This window comes from Acomys russatus, chromosome 23 (genome assembly GCF_903995435.1).
Source record: "Acomys russatus chromosome 23, mAcoRus1.1, whole genome shotgun sequence".
Lineage (NCBI taxonomy): Eukaryota > Metazoa > Chordata > Mammalia > Rodentia > Muridae > Acomys > Acomys russatus.
Genome location: NC_067159.1, coordinates 3,598,167 through 3,620,534, shown reverse-complemented (window position 1 = coordinate 3,620,534; position 22,368 = coordinate 3,598,167). Strand labels below are relative to the sequence as shown.

The 22,368-nt window shown below is 41.2% G+C and overlaps 1 protein-coding gene and 1 pseudogene across 1 annotated transcript in view; both read left to right on the top strand.

Annotated features, from left to right (window-relative positions):
- Nucleotides 1-20,958, top strand: part of Man1a2 (mannosidase alpha class 1A member 2) — a 129,783-nt gene extending 108,825 nt beyond the window's left edge. Inside the window, exons 10-13 of the mRNA XM_051165980.1 lie at nucleotides 2,406-2,625; nucleotides 8,092-8,264; nucleotides 10,946-11,061; nucleotides 19,894-20,958. Of these exons, the coding sequence (XP_051021937.1) occupies nucleotides 2,406-2,625; nucleotides 8,092-8,264; nucleotides 10,946-11,061; nucleotides 19,894-20,026 (642 nt within the window). The 3' untranslated portion in view covers nucleotides 20,027-20,958. The remainder of the gene's footprint in view (nucleotides 1-2,405; nucleotides 2,626-8,091; nucleotides 8,265-10,945; nucleotides 11,062-19,893) is intronic.
- On the top strand, nucleotides 18,419-18,537 carry LOC127206734 (uncharacterized; annotated as a pseudogene).
- Nucleotides 20,959-22,368: the final 1,410 nt, after the last annotated feature.

Genomic DNA, 22,368 nt, shown 5'->3' with positions numbered 1-22,368 from the left:
TAGAATGCACTCGTTCCCACCCTCCCCTCCTTTACATCCCACCCTCCCCTCCTTTACATCCCACCCTCCCCTCCTTTACATCCCACCCTCCCCTCCTTTACATCCCACCCTCCCCTCCTTTACAGATCCCACCCTCCCCTCCTTTACATCCCACCCTCCCCTCCTTTACATCCCACCCTCCCCTCCTTTACATCCCACCCTCCCCTCCTTTACATCCCACCCTCCCCTCCTTTACATCCCACCCTCCCCTCCTTTACAGACTCCAGAGCCCGGGCTTCTTCATCTTAGTGTGAGATCAAATCTGCACACATTCTCTTTATTTTTTAAAACAGTGCATAGAATATGCATTTAGTGGCCTTTTGGAAACAAGAAAGCTATGGTAAAACTAGTGAAGATGTGTAAGAGTAACATAATCATTCCTAACTGCCGTTCAGCAGCTGGCATTTTATGTAAGACATTGTTATATTCCTTAGAGAGAACAGTCAGTTTCAGGAGTCTCAGCGGTAGCTCAGGGTGTAAAGCCCTGCCTTCACCACCCTTCTCTGGCCCCGAAGTTCGTGGGTATGTTTGGCTGTCTTACAGCATAGTAGCACCTGTTCTGTAAAGGCCAGAAATGCAAAACAATGTGAATATTGTCTGCATTATATAAATACTGCAGAGAAAGTCATAGCTCTCCAGACATGGTGGTGTACACCTTTACCCTCTGTACTCAGGAGGAGGCAGAGGCAGGCAGGCCTTTATGAGTTTGAGGCTAGCCTGAGCATCATAGAAAGACTCTGTCTCAAAAACAAAAAAACCATTATAGCCAATTCTCTAGGAGTATTGTGTGTATTGAAGCCATGTTAATATCATTCAGCTATAAGGATGAACAACTTAGCCCCTCTAGTCAAAAGATTAATCTCTTAAATATGTATATTTTGTAGTATCATGATTTTAAAAAATAAAATCTTATAATCCGTTGGTCAGCCCTATCATTTGGCCATCAGCCTTTATCATTGCCGTTATCAGTCAGGTCTAAGTGTTTGAGAACACCATCATTTATAGAATTATTTATTGAATGCATGGTATATTATAACAGGCCTTCTGGAACATAAGATGATAAAGGCATAATTCCTGCAATTCTGTAAAGCATGTGCTGCCATTACAGAGAATAGAAGGTGGATTTTCCAGAGCTGGATGTTACTGAACATGTCAGAAAACAACCCATAATCAAAATATGAATTGATCTTTGATGAAGTACCTCTTTCAGAAATAAAATTATGGCCCTTTTCAGCAGAGTCTAAGGACATAGTCCAGAGGAGCAAAACTCATAAAAAAGATCTCATTATTAAAATGGAACATGATTGTTATGCTCTACTTTTTCTTATATTCAAGGTTAGGGTAAAATATTTCCTTGGCTATCCCCATTATCACTTTAGTAAAACTGGCATTCCAAGAGTGTAGCCTGTTCTGATGGTGTCTTCCTTTATCCATGACAAAACATTCAAAACCAAGCTAAGGAGCTAAAGGATGTGTGTATCAAGTTTGAACTAATTTTGAAAGCCTTACTGTGTGCAAGATATATTATGCTTTTAAAGATAGTTTTGCTTAGTGGCATAGTTACATGAAAAATTAAGGACAGTTTTAACCACTTAATAAAATCTCTCTTTTTTCTTATTCAATCTTCTGTTCAGTTTTGTTGTATGGAATAAAAACTGAATTGGTAGAACCTTTTGGGTTATAACTTTTTAAAGTGTTCTCAGTCAGATAATTATTATGAATCTCATTCAGCTCAAGAAGACAAGCTATATGGGTAATATCATACAGATAGGCACTCACAGGCCATGGCTCTCTTCTGTCTTATAGTAGCGATTAGAGTGTTTGTTCCTAGGTTATATACACTTTGGTAATTCATTGCAAATTTACTTATAAATTAAGTTCCCAGTTTGTAAAGGTTACTACTTTATAAAATATCATAATGCCAAGATTTTCTGATAATGACCAGACACTCACAGTTTATGTTGTATGTCACTTGTGTTGGTATGACACTACCCAAACAGAAGGTACCTGGGGAGGAGAAAGTTCGTTTGACTATAGTCCTGTGTTACAGTCCTTTTTGTGTCAGGTCAGGAACTTAAAGCCAAGAGCAGTGAAGGCTCCTCCCTCCTGACACCGGCATGCTATTGCTCAACCAGCTCTCCTCTTTCCTACATAGTCCAGGCCAGCCTGTGAAATGGTACTGCCATGTTTGGAGTGGAGCCTTCCTGCCTCAGTTAGCAATCCAGACAATCCCTCATAGATGTGGCCTCGGGCAGCCTGGTCTGGAGACCTCCTCTCTAAGAGTTTTCTCCTTGGTGATTCTAGGTTGTGTCAAAGTTGACAGCTAAAACTAAAAACGTTTGTGTCTAAAATTGTTTATCTTGTAGGCTATAGAAAAGCATCTTATTAAGAAGTCCCGAGGAGGCCTTGTCTTTATTGGGGAATGGAAGAATGGACACTTGGAAAGGAAGATGGGTCATTTGGCCTGCTTTGCTGGAGGAATGTTTGCACTTGGAGCAGATGGTTCCAGAAAGGATAAAGCTGGTCACTATTTAGAACTAGGGGCAGAGATTGCACGAACATGTCATGAGTCATATGACAGAACTGGTAAGAATATTAAGAAGGCCAATGACTTAGTCTAAAATAGCCTGTAAGTTAAACATGTTACCAGAAATTAGGAGGTAAGTGTTATTGGTGCAATTCACTTCAAAGTGCTGCACACTAAAATAAATAATTTTTCTTAGCTTTGATTTTAATTCCAGGATATGTTTTCAGTATGATTTTTTAAAATTTTGAATTCTTGGTAGATTATTTGTTTTGTTCTTTAATATTTAGAAAATGATTGTAAAGACAAAAGGTAGAAGATTTATATGGAGTTATATCACTTATTTTCAAATAAAAACCCAAAACATCTCTATGCCTATACTCTTACAAAAATAAAAGAAAATAGTCATTACTTTGAAAGTACAGCTGTGCTCTGGCTATCAGTTTGTCTTTTGCTTAATTCACTAGTGATTTTCATATGTTTGCTTTTTTAAAAAAAATCCACTGGCATTGCTTTGGGGAAGTATATAATATTTTCTGATCTTCTGTGTTTTAGAGGTTGAAGTATTTTTTTTTTCTTGTTGTTTACAAAAATTGGTTCAAAACACAGATACTGCATGCATCTACACATAGATATTCAGCGTATGGAGAAGGTCTCCATATGGGTGGAGTGATGAAACGGGAGCTGCAGACCCCTAGGTTACACCTGCAATTTACTTTGGCTTTACAAATACATTTTTCTATATTAAATGATTAGTGACCTGGAAGCTTACAAACTTGTAATTTCTGTTTGTGATTTCAGAAAGTTGAAATGTTGCTTTTCTACAGTAACTGAATTTCTATTTCAGATTTAATTTATCACTAAAGTACTGTGGCACAAATATAAGTGCCTTGAAACTTGTCCTCATTCATAAATTTATTGAGTTATTTTTATATAGGAAGGAATGGAATTTAAGGTGGAGCTGACCCTTCAGTTCTCTCATTGTCCAAACTAGTGGTTTCACTTTTTAAAAATGTAACTCAAAAGAACATTGACTGCCATTCTTTCATTGTCCAGTGGCGACCTGGGTTCCCTTTCAGTGGGTGGTCCAGGTGCTGCTTGCTACAGGAGTGGCTTAAAGCATTGAGGACAAGGCTCCTGGTCTCACAGGGCTTGGTGGAAATGCTTTTCCCACTGGGTGTTACAGTTAGCTCTTTTAAAACGAGATTGCTGGTATCAGACAACAGTGGAAACTCAGGAGTTCCAAAGGCCTGTGATGACACCAGAAGTGTTACAGCCCTGTCATGCTAAACACAGCAGAGGATGTGGGCAGACATCCAAAACCTGCTGTAAGGCAGATCTGATGAGATGCAGACCTGGTGGGTGCTTCTCTGCCAAGCCAGCTCCACCATTGCTGCCTGACCAGCAGTCAAGTCAAGCAGCGATTCTCCAGGAAGAGACTGTACCATGTAACAAAACAGTCCTATCCTAAGAGGGGAAAGGCAGTACCTAGTTATCCTGTGGTTGAGGAAGATCTCCAGGAAAAGTCAAAGGTCGTTGGTTGAAAGCCAAGATGCCAAGATATCTCATTAGCATAGGGTGGGTATCTCCAGAAATCCCCAGGTGCCTGATGAGCAGGAAAAGGCCGGGCCTGTGTTCTCCCCTGAGGTCTCTGTGATACTCCTTGTGGGATCTGGGTGATGAGAGAGTCTCACCGAGAAACAGAGTCTGTCCCGATAGACCATGCTCATTGGCTATCAGGGAACCCCAGACATCAGCCTTAAAAAGTGGGGCTCCACAATTGACAAATGTTATTTCAGTATGATTTAATGTTCTTACTAAGACACAGTTATCTAATTTACAAATAAAATGATCACAGTGATGCTGTGTGGTGGCAGTTATACACTTAAATATAGCTAACAGCTGAGTGCAGCTCCGCTGTGCGTGTGCGCCACGTTTCTGCTTCCCGTTCAGCTGTGTCCTTACGGTTGTGAGCAGGACAGCAGTGAACACGGATGCATCAGTGTCCTGCAGCATGATGTGGACTCCTTTGGGTGAGCCGGGAGGAGCAGGCCTGGCTCAGACAGTGCTTCTGCTTTCATTTATTTAGTTTATTTTGAGGAACCACTGTGAATAGTATTTTAGTTACCAGTTTGACACAATCTAGAATCACCTGGAGAGGAAGTCTCAATGAAGATTTGTCTAGATTAGGTTGGCCAGGGGACATGTCTTTGGAGGATTATCTTGACATGCCAAACCTGTTGTAAATTGGGTAGCACCCTTCCCTGGGTTTGAGTCCTGGGTTGTACAAACGAGGAGAAAGTAAGCTGAACATAAGCTTGCTCAGGTTAACTTGTCGTACTCAGGTTTTGACTGAGGATGTAAGTGACTGACTGCTTCAGGTTCCTTCTGTCTTGACTTCCCCATTGTGATGGGCTGCAGTAGGGAAGTATGAGCTCTAAAATAGCCCTTCCTAAAGTGTATTTGCTAGGGTATTTGACCACAGCAACAGGAAATGGAACTAAGGCACATCCATATTGATTGCCGTTGTGGCTGTGCTGGGTTAGGCTCCCAACAGCAGTGTTAAGGTTCCTCTTCCACACATCCTCATTGTTCCCCTCCCTTCCCTCCAGGTCCCCCCACATACCCCTCCCTTCCCTCCAGATCCTCCCACATACCCCTCCCTTCCCTCCAGGTCCTCCCACATACCCCTCCCAACCCCTGCAGATTCATGACCTCTTTTATCAGATGTTAGCTGCATATACATATGTACTTGTATATTGTACGTATACTCCTAAATATAATTTGTTCAGTCCATATAATGTGTTTTCAAGGCTAACCATTTGGCCCTGGATAAGTTAATGTACTCTTCTCTGGGGAGGGCCTCCTGCTCCCAGCTTTATTCAGTTGTCTGTTCTTTGTGTAGGGTTGGGCATGTCCATTGCTGTGACCTTTGTTTGGCTCACATTTGGGAGGCCAGGTTAATGAGACTTTACAGAGATAGCTTCTGGCATTACTAGGTGACACGGTCTCATAGCACACTCCCTGACTCTCTGGCCCTTACAGGCTCTTCACTGTCCTCTGAGCGTTAGGTGTGGGAGTGCTTTTGTGGATGTAGCCACTGGGACTGGGCTCCACAGCTCTGCATTTTGATTGACTGTGGTTTTTTGTAGTAGTCTCTATTACAAAAAGAAGTTTTCTTGATGAAGGGTAAAGAATTACACTTACCTGTGGATATAAGGACAGATGGGTATAGATTGTTGTTAGTGATTATACTGGCTTAGTAAACTAGTGTTTGTAGATTCTCCCTTAGGAACCAGTTTCACTAACACCAAGTAGTTGATGGGATTTTCAGTACCAGGCATGGTACCCTCTTGTTGAGTGGGTCTTAGGTCCAATTGGAGAACATTTAGCTATGGCCAGGGTATTTCTGTCACTACTACACCTATAGTGTGCCTGTAGTACCATACTGATTGTGTTGTCTTTTTTTTTTTTTGCAGACAGGGGAAGGGGGTTCGAGACAGGGTTTCTCTGCCTTGGCTGTTCTAGACTCACTTTGTAGACCAGGCTGGTCTCGAACTTACAGCGATCCGCCTGCCTCTGCCTCTAGAGTGCTGGGATTAAAGGCATGCGCCACCATGCCCAGCTTGATTGTGTTTTCTTAATCATTGCTATTCTGGCTAGAGTGAGATAGAATCCCAAAATGATTTTAATTTGCATTTTCTTAATGGCTAAAGATATTGAACATTAAAAAAAAAATGGTATTTGGCCATTCGGGGTGTTCTCCCCCTCCCCCCCTTTGGGGAGTATCTGTTCATTTTATTAGCCCATTTATCAATTAACAGTTTTATGGTTTTGATATTTAAGTTTTGTAGTTCTTTATGTATGCTAATTATTAGCCTCGTATCTGAGGTATAACTGGCAGAGATTTTTTTCTGCCATTCTGTAGGCTATGTGTTGTACTGATCGTTTGCCTTGCTGTGCAGAAACTTCTAGTTTCGTGTAGTCCCATGTTACCTCTTGTGTGCTTTCTGACTGTGTGCCTGGGGCTTCACATAGGGGCTTTCCCTTTAGCAATCTCAGGGGTTCAGGTTCTGAGTTAACACCTTTGATCTTTTGGCGTGAGTGAAATATTATCCTGATTTCTACCTGACATGATTATGTATATAGGAAATCATAAAAAATATTGCACATGCACGCGCGCGCGCGCGCACGCACACACACACACACACACACACACACACACACACACCCCGTGTTAGAATGAATTAATTAATTTAGTACAGTGGTGGAATACAAATCAGTGTGCAAAAATCCATTGCATTTCTTTACATTAGCAGTATATTGGAAGGAGAAATCAGGAAAAGAACCCTAAGCCTGGCAGTGGTGGCACACACCTTTAATCCCAGCACTTGGGAGGCAGAGGCAGGCAGATCTCTGTGAGTTCGAGGCCAGCTACAGAACAAGTTCCAGGACAGCCAGAGCTATACAGAGAAACCCTGTCTTGAAAAAACAGTAATCAGAGCCGGAAAGATAGCTCTGTGGTAATTCTTGCTGTACAAATTTGAGGGTCAGAGTTCCTATCACATACATGGTGGGAGGCTGGGTGTTCCTTTAACCCCAGCACTGTCAACAGGAGACAGGAGGATGGCTGGGGCTTGCTTGCTCCAAGCCTAGCTGAAAAATTACAAGCTCTGATTCAGCAGGAGACTCTGCTTCAAATGCCAAAGGTAGAGTCCTAGCAGAGGACGTTTAATACCTTCCTTCCCATGGCTTCCACGTGCTGTGTATGCACACTCCCTCACTGCACACACACAGAAACAGGACTTAATGAATAAATTTAACCAAAGAGAGAAAGATTGTGTTCTGAAAATTACAAAATATTGATGAAATTATTAGAAATACAAATAAAGAGACAGATAGTATCTGTTTGTGTTCATGGATTGTGTGCGATAGTTACCTTTGCCTTTGCTTCCAAGCTCTTGATAGAGTCAGGGTTAGCAGCATATTAGTGTAAATTCTTCTAAGAAGTTCTTCATGCCAGAAGGATAGAAATATTTGTAATTCTGTTGAAAGAAAACTAAGTGAAGTTCTTTTGAAACAATTCATTTTGTTTCAAACAGTAGCAATAAAAATAATCAAAGTTGCCAGGTGGTGATGACCCACACCTTTAATCCCAGAACTCGGGAGGCAGAGGCAAGTGGATCGCTGTGAGTTCGAGGCCAGCCTGGTCTACAAAGTGAGTCTAGGACAGCCAAGGCTACACAGAGAAACCCTGCCACGAAAAAACAAATAAAAAAAAAAAAATAAATAACCAAAGTTACTTCAGGGTTGAAAGTGGCTCAGCTTATAATGTGGGATTTGATCGTCAACACCAAAACAAGTAAATAAAAATGAAAACAATAGGAAGGGAAAAAAAACCCACAAAAGATAAAAATTACTTTATACCCCTTCCCTTTAGAAAGAACAGTAAGTATTCCTTTAAAGCATACACATTGTTGATGTGGCTTTTTTTTTTTTTTTTTTTTTTTTTTTTTGACATGTTACAGCATTAAAACTAGGTCCTGAGTCATTCAAGTTTGATGGTGCAGTGGAAGCCGTGGCTGTGCGGCAAGCTGAAAAGTATTACATCCTTCGTCCAGAAGTAATTGAAACCTATTGGTATCTATGGAGATTCACGCACGACCCAATATACAGGCAGTGGGGCTGGGAAGCAGCACTGGTAAATACGCCACTTTCTCCTTCTGTCTGGGCTCACTGGGCAGGGTTGCCCCTGTACCATGCATCCTCGTCCCATCTGCTTGATTTTGAAAGCTACTCTTTCATTTCTCTGGGGAAGAAACTGTTCTCATTTGTTTCTTGAGCAGTAAAACTAGCCTTATACTTGTGTTTGCTCTCTTTTAGTACTTTAATAAAAGAATGCACTCACTATTCTACTAAGTACTATAAGGAGCTATTTAAATGGCAACCTCAGTAGTATTATAAAAGAAGTGGTATTTTTATAATGTCTTTTTAATGTTCAACCACTGGAAAAAGAAGCATTGTCATATCATCCCAGATTTATAGTCTGGGCAGATGATTCATGTTCATTTTAGCTTGTGTTCTAATTCCTGTATACATCAGTAAATTATTTTTAAAAAGAGATTAAGAGACAAAAGGAGACACTTGTGTGTGCATGTGTGCATATGTGTGTTCAGAAACAGGACTTTGTTACCGTTAGTGACCAAAGAAAGCAGTTCATTTACTCTTCAGTAGTAGACATCCATCCACAGCGAGTACGATTATAAGTACTTGCTTATAATCCTAACCCTCAGGAGACTAAGGGCTTCATACTTATGAGACGAAACTGAGCTGCCAAGTGAGCCTGAGACCTACCTGGGCTTAAACTGTTCTGATACGGTGATGAGCTAGTTTTTAAAACAAACCAAACCATGTATTTATTATTTGTGTGCATCCAGTGAGTGTGAGTGCCTGTGGAGGCTGAAGAGGTTGTCAGATCCTCTGGAACTGGAATTCCATGTGTTTGTGAGCCCCCTGATATGGGTGCTGGGAACCAAACCTAGGTCCTGTGCAAGAGCAAGCAGCAAACGCTCTGGCCTGCTGAGCCATCTCTGCAGCCTATGATCCTTTCTTCACACAATCAAAGCACCTTTAAAACCCAGGAACAACAAATAGGGCTCTAAAAAGAAGAACTTGGTTAATCACTTTTCATTGTTAACTAGCTTTCCATCAGAAGAGAAGGTAGGTAAAAGGGAGCAAGAGTAGGAACAAGCAGCAGTTAAGGGCTGGGCCTTCCTTCACTGCACAGGGTTGTAGGCTGGGGCAGAGTGGTACAAGAGCGAGCCCCAAGTGCTCTTAGCTTTTCACGAACAGCCCAGTCCTGAAATGTGATACATTTGCACCAGCAAGATGGTGGCTTCGACTTAAAAGTAGAGTTGTAAATAGACTGCCTTTTTTTGCGGGGGAGGGAGTTCTTTCAAGACAGGCTTTCTCTGTGTAGCCTTGGCTGTCCTGGACTAGCTATGTAGACCAGCCTGACCTTGAACTCACAGAGATCCACCCGCCTCTGCCTCCTGAGTGCTGGGATTACAGGCGTGTGCCACCGTGCCTGGGTTAGATTGTTTTTTATTTAATGTATTGATTTATGCATTTTCAAGGACACAAGTGGAAATGTAAAGTAAGAATTTTAAATTCCAGTCAGGCATTAGAACACAGTAGTTAACACAGAACAAATCACTCAGCTCAATTTCTCAGTCTGAAAAGTAGAGCTGTTAACCTCCAAGGATTATGAAATTTAAATGCCAGTTCATATAAGGCTCTTAGATGAGCCCTGGGCAGATTGTTCCATCTGAAATAGTTGCCATTGTCATGTAGGCATGTAGGTGTGCACTTCCTGCTGCTTCTCACCACCTGTGGTGCCTGACTAATAAGATTGTGGAAATACAGTGTCTCAGAATAGAGTGTGCAAACAATAAATATCTCTTATTCCCACTACTGTATGAGGCTCCTAAATAATACATTGTTAAGGATGTTGTGAGCTAGTATTCGTTCCTGGAAATGATCACATTGAGATTCAGAGAGTGTGTGTGTGTGTGTGTGTGTGAGAGAAAGAGAGAGAGAGAGAGAGAGAGAGAGAGAGAGAGAGAGAGAGAGAGAGAGAGAGAGAGAGTATACACACATGCAAGTGTATGTGGAGTTCAGAATACAACCTTATGCTCCTCTTGGGCCGTCCCTTTTAAAATAGCATCTCACGTTGGCTTTGGGCTCCACCAGGTAGGCTAGGCTGGCCAGCCAGGCTAACAGGCTCCAGGGATCCACCTTCATTTGCCTCTGCTGTAATTACAGACAGGAAACGGTGCAGCTTCATACAAGGGTTCTGGGGAGCTGAACGCAGGTCCTCAGTTTTCAAGGCAAGTGTTGTGAGCCATTTTCCCCACCCCTAATTACAAGTTTATTTCTGTCTTGATTTGTGTCAGTCAGCTCCCTAATTCAGAAAGAATAGGTCAAATCTGACATTTACATCAGGAAAATATAAGCTGTTGTAGAGAGATTATAGTGTTAAACAGGGAAAGACACACCAGTACAAGTTTGTTTTTCCAGTGTGAGAATATTTCTCTTTGATGACACTGCTTGGGCTTAACAATGCCAAATATTCCTTCAGATTTATATAAGTGGTTTTTTTGTTTTTGGTAGAGAGAGGGTCTCACCATGTAGCCCTGGCTGTTCTAGAACTTACTTTGTAGAACAGGCTGGCTTTGAACTCACTGAGATCCATCTGTGTACCTTCTGAGGCTGGGATTAAAGGCCATTACCCCATCCTTTCTGTGTGCTTTTGAACAGTCTTTCGGCTTGTTCTTCAAAATTGAATTTCCACAAAATTGCCTTCTCTGCTTTCCTTCACAGGCTATTGAGAAGTATTGCCGAGTCAGTGGTGGGTTTTCCGGAGTGAAGGACGTGTACTCTCCCACGCCTACACACGATGACGTGCAGCAGAGCTTCTTTCTCGCTGAGACATTAAAGTAAGCACATACTCAGAAGTATTTTAAGTTAGCTTATTTTAAGTGCTATATGAAAGTAAACACTGTTCCTGTTGCTGAGATGATATATAATGTTGCCATACGGGTATATATTGAGTCATGTTTAAATCAAATTAATTATATCTGTCACTCAAATAATTAGTTCTTTGTCGTGACGACTTTAAAACCCATCTTTTTTAAATGCAGTGTTACATGTAATCACCCTTTTCTGCAGTAGCACACAGAGCCCCGTCCTCCCGTGTGACTGTGGCTCGGTGCTCATTGATCCGCTGTGCCATCCCCCTTCTCACCAGCCTCTGCTGCCTGCCGCTCTAATCCTGTGCAGCAGCTTTCCTATATTTCACATGGGAATGATAATCTGACAGTTACTTTGTGCCTGGCATCTTTTACTGCATGTAATTTTAGATCCTCCCAGGTTGATAGAAATGATACATTTTCATCTTTTTTGCTTTTGTTTTTGTTTTGTTTTGTTTTTCTTTTTTGAGACAGGGTATCTCTGTGTAGCCTTGCTGTCCTGGACTCACTTGATAGACCTGGCTGGCCTTGAACTCACAGCCTCTGCCTCCGGAATGCTGGGATTAAAGGCGTGTGCCACCACATCCAGCCCACTCTCATCATCTTTAATGTATGAATAATACTTCTTTGTAGATATGTGCCACATTTTCTTTATCCATTCATTAACATTTTTATAGAGTAATATTGCTATATGATTGGTAGATAATTAAATTGTGACTGTATGTTACATTGTACTGTGCTTTATTGCAAAAATTTTATGTAGATGGGTTGGTAAATACCAAGCCATATCTGAGGAGTGACTGTAAGGTAGTTATTTTGTCAAGTAAACATTCTGTTGTGGTGGTGCAGGCCTCTAATCCTAAAAGTCTGGAGACGCGACCCAAGTGTTGCCAACCACATGGCTTTGTACAAAGGCACATGTAAAGGGAAAAGTGGGGGAAAAAAAAAACAAGACAATTTGGGGCCTGTGCTCAAAAGCCCAGGTGGAGCTCTGTAAATAGGCCTGGGAGAAGATGGAGACATTAGTTACATAAGCATGCTTTCTTAAAGGCACACATACAAAATAAGTATCTCTTTTATCACCAGTGACTGAACTTCAAGTTTCCTGTGTCTTAACACATGGGCGACTTATAAATACATCATTTGCTCAGCAAATGTTTTCTGCCTGGTACCACTCAGATCAGTTGGGAATGTGTTAGAAACCCAAAAGACAGTATCCGGCTAAACTCTGATATAAATGCAGTTCATTTATGTCTGATATGTTACAGCTGAAAAGTATACATTTTAAATTATCCGTAAGATCCACGCTAAGTTTTTCTTTTATGAATGCTACTCTTAATGTTTTTCAATCTTTTAGTCTTTAAATTAGTATTATTCCTGCTTTTCCTTTTGATGTACCAATATGCCGCGTGCTTCTGTTTTCTTGTTGCTTCACTTTACTCCTGCCTGTCCATATCTATAGCTGACCCTATTCAAGACCCGCTTGCTGTAGCGATGCTTAGGACAGCCGCCCTGGTCCTGAGCTCCCACCTATGGGTCTTCCTTGTGCTCGTGTACCCTGGGTGACAGCTCTAGTTATTCAGTGCCAAATCCCAGCTAAATGAGCCTCACAGTAAATCTCTGCTTTTTCTGTAAGGCTGTGCAGTTTGACTCAGATTGTGGTCTCTTTCTCTTCCTCCTTAGCTCCTACAGGCTGTGCATGAGACACACACACACTCACTCTCTCTCTCCTGGGAATCTAACCAAGGGCCTTGCTATTACAGGTTTGGCAAGCACTGTACCCTGATTTGTATCTCAGCTTCTTACCACTTGCTTCTCTTGCTACCCCTCACCTTTCCTCTCTGCCTCTGCTTCTCCATCTATACATATTCACATATTTCCCTCATTTGAAAATAACACTGTTTTCTGGGTAATTTAAACGTTAGTTACTAGCATTTGGTGTTTCAGTGGGTCTTTCAAGAAAGGAGTTGATCTGAAGAATTGTGGGAGAGGAAACTATAATCAGGATATATTACGTGAAGGGGGGGAAAGTGTTTTCAATAAAAGGGAAAAATTTTTAAATAAGAAAGGGTATTGTTCCACATGCTCATAGTTCAGTTTTCGTACCCATAAACTCCAACATTCATACAGTTCTGTGATGTGACATATATCCATTTAAATTTTTCTTTTATTATTTCAAGATGTATTTCAGTTTTTCTTTTTTTTTAAAATCCCAGTTCAAGATCCAGTATTGGAGCCTATATTGTATTTGGCTGCATATCTCCCTCTCCCTAGTCACCTTTAATTAGGGGGGGGGGGAGAACTTTACTGACAAATTTTAGTCTTTTTACAATTAACATTTTTAAGTATTTGGATTTGTTTCTATGAAAACTTTCCCTCAATTATATCCAATATTTTTTTCTAATGGTTAGGTTTCACTTAAAGCATTTTTTGATTAATATTATAAATGATGTGTGTTCCTCATCCTGCTCTGTGAAGAGGCATGTAATAGAAATCCAGCTATTATTGTTGATTTTGGGTTAGCTCATAGGTCAGATTGATCCTAGGGGTGTCTAATAATAATTTATCTGAGAGATATCCTTTTTCCAGCAGGCTTTTTATGCTTATCAGCATCCTTTGATAGAATCAAATGTGACTGACTGTAGAGACAGTAAAAGATGCTAGTCCTGAAGTCCTCGATTTTCACCATCACGCCTCTGTCTCTCTCAGCTTCAGCTCCCATTTAACTTGTCCGTTCCATACTTGAACTGGTCTACTCTACATTCTGACATTTTCATACATGAAATGTAGTTTTGCCTCTTATTGTCTGTTTCTTTTTTTACTACTCCTGGCTGGAATGTCTTTGCCTGTCTGTCAGCATTTCTTTTCTGACTTCAATCCCCAGCTCGCCTGTTAATTACCATGTCTCCAATACCTCAGCCAGCACAGACCATGAGCATTTAGCATGTGACTTAGGACCAGAAATAGGTGGCATTCTGCCTCTTTTCCTCCAGCACCTATATGGGCCATCACTAGTACATTAGCCGTAGTCTAGGTAACCAGTCATTTATATTCCCTTTCAGAAAGTCATGCTTATGGATCAATAAAATTAAAAAAGGTCAAACAAGAGTAAACATAGAAATAACAGTATTAAAGCACTAGTTGAGAAAATTATCAACACTGAACTACTGAATTCAACATTGAAGCTGAAGTAAGAAGTAATTATCCTATAGAAGGTCATTCTCCACCCTGGGAGTTGGGAGAGCACATTACTTTGACAAGTGAGATAATGTGTTTATGCTGCTAATTATAAGATCACTTAACCTGTATAACTCATTACCATATATTGAACCAGTGAGTAAAGTATATGAAATTGCTCGTCTCAAAAGCTAAAGACAGTTGAACACTGTCAGTTTCATGTTGTTCAACTGTGTGTGTATGTGGTTCTGAAGCCGAGGTGGTAGTGGTACCACAGAGTTACAGCCCTTTGGTTAAACCACTGACTTAATGGCACAGGGTGTAGGCGGATGCTAGTGCCTGGTCTGGTAACCACTGGAATTCAGGTTCCGGGGCTGATCCAAGCGGCTGGAGCTCAGGACTCCTAGAGGTCTGAGCTGACCCAGGTAAATGGAGCAGCTGCCTCATGGCAACCAGGCAAGCTCCAGCAGCAACAAGAGATGGTTTTACTATAGCTGCCTGGTCAGCACTTGAGTCCAGAGGTCCAGTGGTGATTCCTTTGGGGAGGAGGGGAGCCCTACTTGCCCCCAGAATAGACAAGGAGTCCCAGTGTGTTCTGTCACTTGAATTTTTGATCTTAGCCATTCTGATACGTGTAGGATGGAATCTCAGAGTCATTTTGGTTTGCATTTCCCTGATGAATAGGGATGTTGAGCATTTCTTTAAGTGTTTCTCAGATATTCCTCTGTTGAGAATTTTCTGGTTAGCTTTGTACCCCATTTTAAATTGGGATATTTGGCTTGGTGGTGTTTAATTTATTGAGTTCTTTATATATTTTGGGTTTTAGCCCTTTGTTGGATGTAGGGTTGGTGAAGATCGTCTCCCATTCTATAGGCTGTCATTTTGTTCTGTTGACTGTTGCCTTTGTCTTACAGAAGCTTCTCAGTTCCATGAGGTCCCATTTATTGTTGATCTTAGAGCCTGAGCTATTGGTGTTCTTTCTGTTCAGGAAGTTGTCTCCTATATGAATGAGTTCAAGACTTTTCCCCAGTTTTTCTTCTAACAGACTTAGGGTGTCCGGTTTTAAGTTGAGGTCTTTAATCCACTTGGACGTTAGTTTTGTGCCTATTTGCATTTTTGTACATGTAGCCATCCAGTTAGACTAGCACCGTTTGTGAAGATGCTACCTTTTTTCCATTGTATGGGTTTGGCTTCTTTGTCAAAAATCAAATTCTCATAGGTGTGTGAGTTTATTTCTGGGTCTTCTATTAGATTCTACTGATCAACCAACCTATTTCTATGCCAGTACCATGCTGTTTTTATTACTGTTGCTCTATAGTACAGCTAGAGATCCGGGTTGGAGATTCCTCCAGAAGATCTTTTACTGTACAGGAATGTTTTAGCTATTCTGGGTTTTTTGTTTTTCCATATGAAGTTGAGCATTGATTTTTCAAAGTCTGTAAAGAATTGTCTTGGAATTTTGGTGGAAATTGAATTGAATCTGTAAATTGCCTTTGATAAGATGAACATTTTTACTGTGTTGATTTTCACAATACACAAACATGGGAGGTCTTTACATCTGATATCTTCAGTTTCTTTCTTTAAAGACTTGAAGTTTTTTTCATATAAGCCTTTCAATTGCTTGGTTAGAATTACATCACGATACTTTATATTATTTGTGGCTATTGTGAAGGGTGTAGTTTTCCTAATTTCTTTCTCAGCCCATTTGTCATTTGTATACAGCAAGGCTACTGATATTTTTGAGTTGATTCTTGTATCCAGCCTCTTTGCTAAAGGTGTTTATCAGCTGCAGGAGTTCCTTAGTAGAATTTTTAGGGTCACTTATGTATACTATATGTCATCCGCGAATAGTGTATCCCCTTGATCTCCTTTAGCTGTCTTATTGCTCTAGCTAGGACTTCAGGTGCTATATTGAAGAGATACGGAGAGGGTGGGCAGCCTTGCCTTGTCCCGGATTCCAGTGGAACTGATTTAAGTTTCTCTGTGTTTAGTTTGATGTAGCAGAGGGTTGAGAAAGATAGAGGAGTCGGAGCCGTGGGGCTGTTTTCAGTGTAGTTGAAGGTTCAGATGAGCTGAAGAAGAAACACTGAAATATTATCACTCTGCTTAGAAGTCACACATGTAGGAACCCTGCAGAAGTGGTTCTCAAGATGGAGCGCACATCAAAATCGCCTCAAAGGATTCATCATCCCCAGGGCTCCTTACTAGTAGGCCCAGAGTATGCACTGTCATCAAGGTCATAGGCGGTGTTCATCCCTGCTAGTCTGTGAGGATCACTTTGAGAACTACTGACACCCATGCTCTGTAACACATTTTGTGAGAAACAATTGAGAATCAAGGTGGCAAACCACTGCTTAAGTGCATGTACTTCATTGAGCCTCTGGAGTACTGGAACCGTAGTGTTCAGTCTTAATCCTTCTAGCACCTGTCACAGTGCAATCCAAGTGTTAGATACAGGTATGCACACTGAATTTTAACTTTAAACACTGATAAACATTTCTTTGAAAACTATGTATTTCAAAATACTTGTCAGTCTTTTTTGCTACAGTAGAGGGCGCTATAACACAAATTGTACTAAGGAGCAACAACACAATTTTTGCCTTTCTATTTTTGTCAGCCTTCATTGAAGTATTGTGAGTGAGTGGCTGTTTTATCAGATTTGTTAGACTGGATAACTCTACCCTAGTTATTGTAGTCATGTTCTGTGTAATGCTGTTTTGACCAGTGATGGACCACATACTCCACAGGGGTCCCACACCCACAAAACTCTGTCATCTGCTGGCCATCTTAGTTCATCAATTTTACCATCTGAGTTCACATCTTGTTTACATTCACTCTTTAGTGTTCACACACTGAGGGAAACAGTGCCTTTCTCCACCCAACCCCAGTGCTACATTACACCTCAGTGTAGCGCCTACATTCCCACCTTTGTTTTGCAGTCACTTATATCCACACCCAAACTGCTCTGCTTTCTGTCCTGGTCCATCGCCTGCAGTCTGAATTGTATAGTGTGGGGATACTTTGTGTTTGACATTTTATCACGATGGTCCATTCCTTCCTGGTGGTGCTATTTAGTACTCTGTGCTGGTGTGCGTGTGTGTTTATCCTTTTACTATTCAGTACTCTGTGCTGGTGTGCGTGTGTGTTTATCCTTTTACTATTTAGTGCTCTGTGCTGGTGTGCGTGTGTGTTTATCCTTTTACTTCTTATGGTCTATTACATGATTTTGAAATGAATAAAGGAAAACGATTGTTCATCATTTGATTGCAGGAATGTGTTTGCACTTAATTTTTTTGTAATTTTAAATTTTACCCATAAACTAATTTTATGTAACATACTATTATCATTCAGTTATCAAGTTGTGTATTACTATTAAATAAAATTTGAAATGGTTTTAAATTTCAGTAGTATGATAGTGAAGGAAAGAAACTGAAATAATGTTAATGGTGTGTAAGATGCTGACAGGTAACATAAAATAGAATCAGTTGTGTAAAATGAAGGATCCAGCTTGAGAAAGTACCTGGGATAGAAGAAAACTTCTCTACTTGATAAAGAGCACATATGAAAAACACTTCACATCATTGAAAACGGTATTTGGTTCCCCCTAAGGTCAATAACAAGACAAAACACGTGCTCTATTCGTGTCTGTTCAGCGCTGTGCCGGGGCTCTAGCCAGTGCTGTCACAGAAGAAAGAGAAGCACAGCGACATCCGGACTAGAAAGGAGGCATAGACTGTTTTAACGAGTGACTGTGATAATCCCTGCAGAAAACCCTGTAGACCCAACCAAAGAATCCCTAAAACCAGTGAATGACTTTAATAAGGTGGCAGGTACAGACTCAGCATACCAAAATTAATTGTATATGTTAGCAGTGAGCCATAAAAGCTTAAAATTTGAGGCTGGAGAGATGGTAAAGAGCCAGCTGTTAAGAACACTGGCTGCTTTTCCAGAGGACTTGAATTCAATTCCCAGCACCCACATGATGGCTTACAACTGTCTACAACTCCAGTTTCAAAAGAACAAATACTGCCACACAGACACACATGTAGGCAAAACACCTGTATGCATAAATAAAACATATTTTTAAAAAGTTAAAAATTAAGTGTAGCACATACAAATAACATAAAAATAAATAATATTAATGGGACTTGCCCTTAGAGGCATTGTAGGTGTGGCTGCTGCCAGTAGGTGGCAGAGAGGAGAGAAGCTACCTCTTCACTCAGTGTTCTGACCTGTGAATGTATGAATGATTAGTAGCCTGACATTCCCTGAAAAAAGTGAGCCAGAGATGACCACCAGTCCAGAGCCAGGCAGACCTGGATGGGTTCCCAGGACGGGGGTAAGCCAGAGATTAGAAGAACAACTCTGCCTTGGGCCACAGGCCTCAGGAGGGAGCAAGACAGATGACTCCCTCCCCCCGCCCCCATACACACACACACACACAAGGGGCTACTTGGGCTGGCCAGGCAAAGAATGAGCTCAAGACTACTACCAGGGCAGAGCCATGGGCCTGCACAGGGAGCTAGCCTGAGATGATCAGCAGTCTGCATGAGTGGGGCGTAGCAGGCCTAAGACCGCTCCTGTGACAACCTAAGTCACTCAGAGAAGCTGGGCACCATCCAGAGGAACAAGTGAGTGGTAGAAAAATAGAAGAGAAAGAGAAACAGAAGATTATGGGCACAATAGAGAGGCAGAACTAGTCAAGGGTAGTGAGGAACAGCCTAATGTGAGTGGCCAGTGGTGCTACCTGGGACCATGGTAGGAATCCTGGCCTGTGCTGCTATCGAGGGCCCTCCCCTCCCCTCCCCTTCCTCCCCTCCCCTTTCCTCTCTCCCTCCCCTCCTCTTCCCCTCCCCGTCTCCTCTCCTTTCTTCTCCTCCCCCCTCCTCTCCCTCTCCCATACTAGCCAGGAACGTGTTATATAACTGAGGTATACGTCATCCAACTCCCCAGCCTGTAGTAGGACTCAGATTGCAATTTCCTGACATACTAAAGGTAAGAATCATTGTGGTGATTGGGTCCTGTTTGGTATCCAAATGATTCCAGTGGCTTAGAGCTCGCAAAGAGAGCTTTGACTACTATTTAATTTCAGACTCCTTATAAATTCGCAATGCTCTTAGATTTTATTTAATAGTTTCTCATACCAGGAACTGTGAAGTTGCAACTACTAGTTTTCCTCAGTATTTGCTAGGAAATATGTGTCTCTTGAGTTGGCAAAACTTACGATTGATATTATGTGTGCTTTTTGAAAGAAGGTCTGAAAATTAGGAAGTGATTTGTCTTTTGCTCATCTTTTTTGTTTGTTTTTGGTTCTTTGGTTTTTGTTATTTCCACAGAGGGTTTCTCTGTGTAACCTTGGCCGTCCTGTCTGCCTCTGCCTCCCTGAGTCCTGGATTAGAAGCGCGCGCCACCATGCCTGATGCTTTTGCTGTTGTTACAGCTTCACGGTTTCACAGGCTTTGGACAGGGATGTGGTGTTTTAAAGGAACTTGAGCGGGTCTAGTCGTGTGTCTTCATCAGAACTGCTCAGACTCAGTTGTGATGTTTCTTGGCAGCGGAGTGAGCCCACTGACGTCTCACTGAGCTCTGCCTGACTCTAAGCTTCTTTTCCTTTGTTTTCAGATACTTGTACCTGCTGTTCTCTGGCGATGACCTTCTACCTTTAGACCACTGGGTGTTTAACACAGAGGCCCACCCTCTGCCGGTGTTACATTTAGCCAACACCACTCTTTCAGGTAACCCTGCTGTTCGATGAACACAGCTCCAGAAGGACCATTCTTCCCTGTGTTATGTTTACATGGACCACTACAGAAACTGTCTGGAGAGGTGGCTTTTCAAACCTGGACCTCTACATCAATATGCCGGGTGAAACTTCCCTGCAAGACTTTTCACTTGTAGATATATCAACTTTGAAATTATTCCATTTTCTACCTGACCAAAACATGTTCTGGTACATGTAGGGCAGAGACCTGATGTGCTTTGGTTCTTAATGAGATGGCCACATGAGAAACAATGTCTTAATCTGTATTGTTAGTACCAGCCAAGAACACAGAGCACCTTACAGCATTTAGAGTTGGCTTTCGGAACCAATTATACATTTGTTTCCTCCCACAGTGGAGCAGCTTTCAAATCAAATATTACACATTGCTTAGCCCCTTTACTCCATTTTAATAATGGAACAAACAAATGAACAAGAACAGAGGAACAGTGTAACTACCTTGGTAACAAGAAGACTTTTCAAGCTCCTCATTGGATTTTTACCAGGCTGGCAACCATTTCATTCCCAACCTAGTTCATTGAAATCTATTCAGATTTAGTTTTTCTCTGGGGGGCATGATCTCATGAAGAATACTTTTCAAGTCTTTGTCTCCATATGGTATGCTGAACTGGTATTTATCATAACTGCTGCTTATGAGCCCGAGTGTGGGAGTGTGCATGTAGCTCACGCTAGTGTTGGTAGCATGATGGAAGGTGGGGAAAGTGCCAGTTTGTTGCCTTGAAACCTGTTTCAGAGAAATCCTTGATTTTTTTGGTAGGAAATTATTCTTCTGAACCAGCAACTCTATCAAGCAAAAATTATGTGCTTTAATCTCATAACACAGTTAATAGAGTCACCTTACAACTTCATGTGGCTTAGCAAAACTCACTATATTGTTATGCAGCTCTGTATTTACTAGAACAAGCTGAATCGCTTTGACAACTTAGTAAAGCAAAGACAAAACATGTCAGTGTCTTTGAGCAAGGGTCGGGTCCTTTACCTCACTTGTGTGAGCTGCTCACAAAGATTTTATGTTTTTAACATTTTTCCAAGAACATTATATATCCAAAGAATTAATAGAATAGCTCCAAAATAATTTTCAGTGGCAAATGTGTGATGTAATGAATCATACTCACTAAAACTGACATAAACCTAAGGGACTGAGATCTTGGATTAATGGGTTTTTGTTGTTGTTGTTATTGCTCTATATTTTGGCAGAAAAAAGTAAAGTTTTATCAAGAACTGTAATATAAGATAGTGATGCTTATAAATTTTCTGTCCCTTGAATTTCTGTGACAAGACACTTTTCCCTCTTTTTCATTTAGTACAGATATCATCTACTGATAATAAAACTTGAGAACACTATAATCTAATATTTACTCTGAATTTGAATATTTCATGAAACAGTTTGTTCATGAGCTCTGTTTTGGAATTCTGGAAGCTTATCTCCTTTTGGTTTTGTTTTTAGCCCACTACTAGCATATAGCAAATTTAAACTGTGGGGGGAAACAATGTAATTAGACATAAGGGTGTGTATCTTACACCATAAGTCGTCATCTGACCCTCACTTCAGCTAGTGCTCTGTAAACTTGCCACCTCAAACTTGGTCAGTATTCATAGGACACAACATGGAGAGTGAGTTCTAGCACATTTCAAAATGTAATATCTTTTCCTACTTGAAAACTTTAAACTGTAAATGAGGAAAGTAGATGGCTGTTACTTTAGAAGACAAGTGGAAGTTTTGGTTCTCAGGAAAAAACAAAAACGTGAGCCTTCTACAAACAGCACAAGCCCACTCACAAGCTAAAGTGAAAAGCTGGCGGTGCCAGAGACCAGAGCAGCAAGCAGGGAGCCTTCTGTTCACACAGATGCAGCGAAGGCACCATCTTGGTTCCCCTGGAAGTCTCAGGGGAGACAGAACAGCGCCCCACCCCCACCCGTGCTCTATATGGTTCACTAGATCCTAGAGTGGAAGAGGGAAAGCATAGGTGTGAGCAGGGCGTGGTTCACACGAAGATCTCAAGACTGTCGTTTTATCGTCCCCGCCCCTGTGATGGGAACTAGAGCCTGTAACCATGCTTTTTCTTCTCTGAGTACCAAAGGCAATTAATTAAAGTCAGGGATAAATGGCTTGCCAGTGTCCTGTTTTATTTTGTTAATATATTTTTAAAAATTTTTTCAAAATCTACCATTATCCCACTTTTTGCTTACTTTTTAAGTGTGTGTTTTCTTCCATCCTTCATACCCTTGGCATTTTGTAGACCTCAGTACTTAGGTTCCATACTCATTGTGTTTATTAAACCTGAAAAGAACCCAGAAATGCTCGCTCGCTGGTGCCT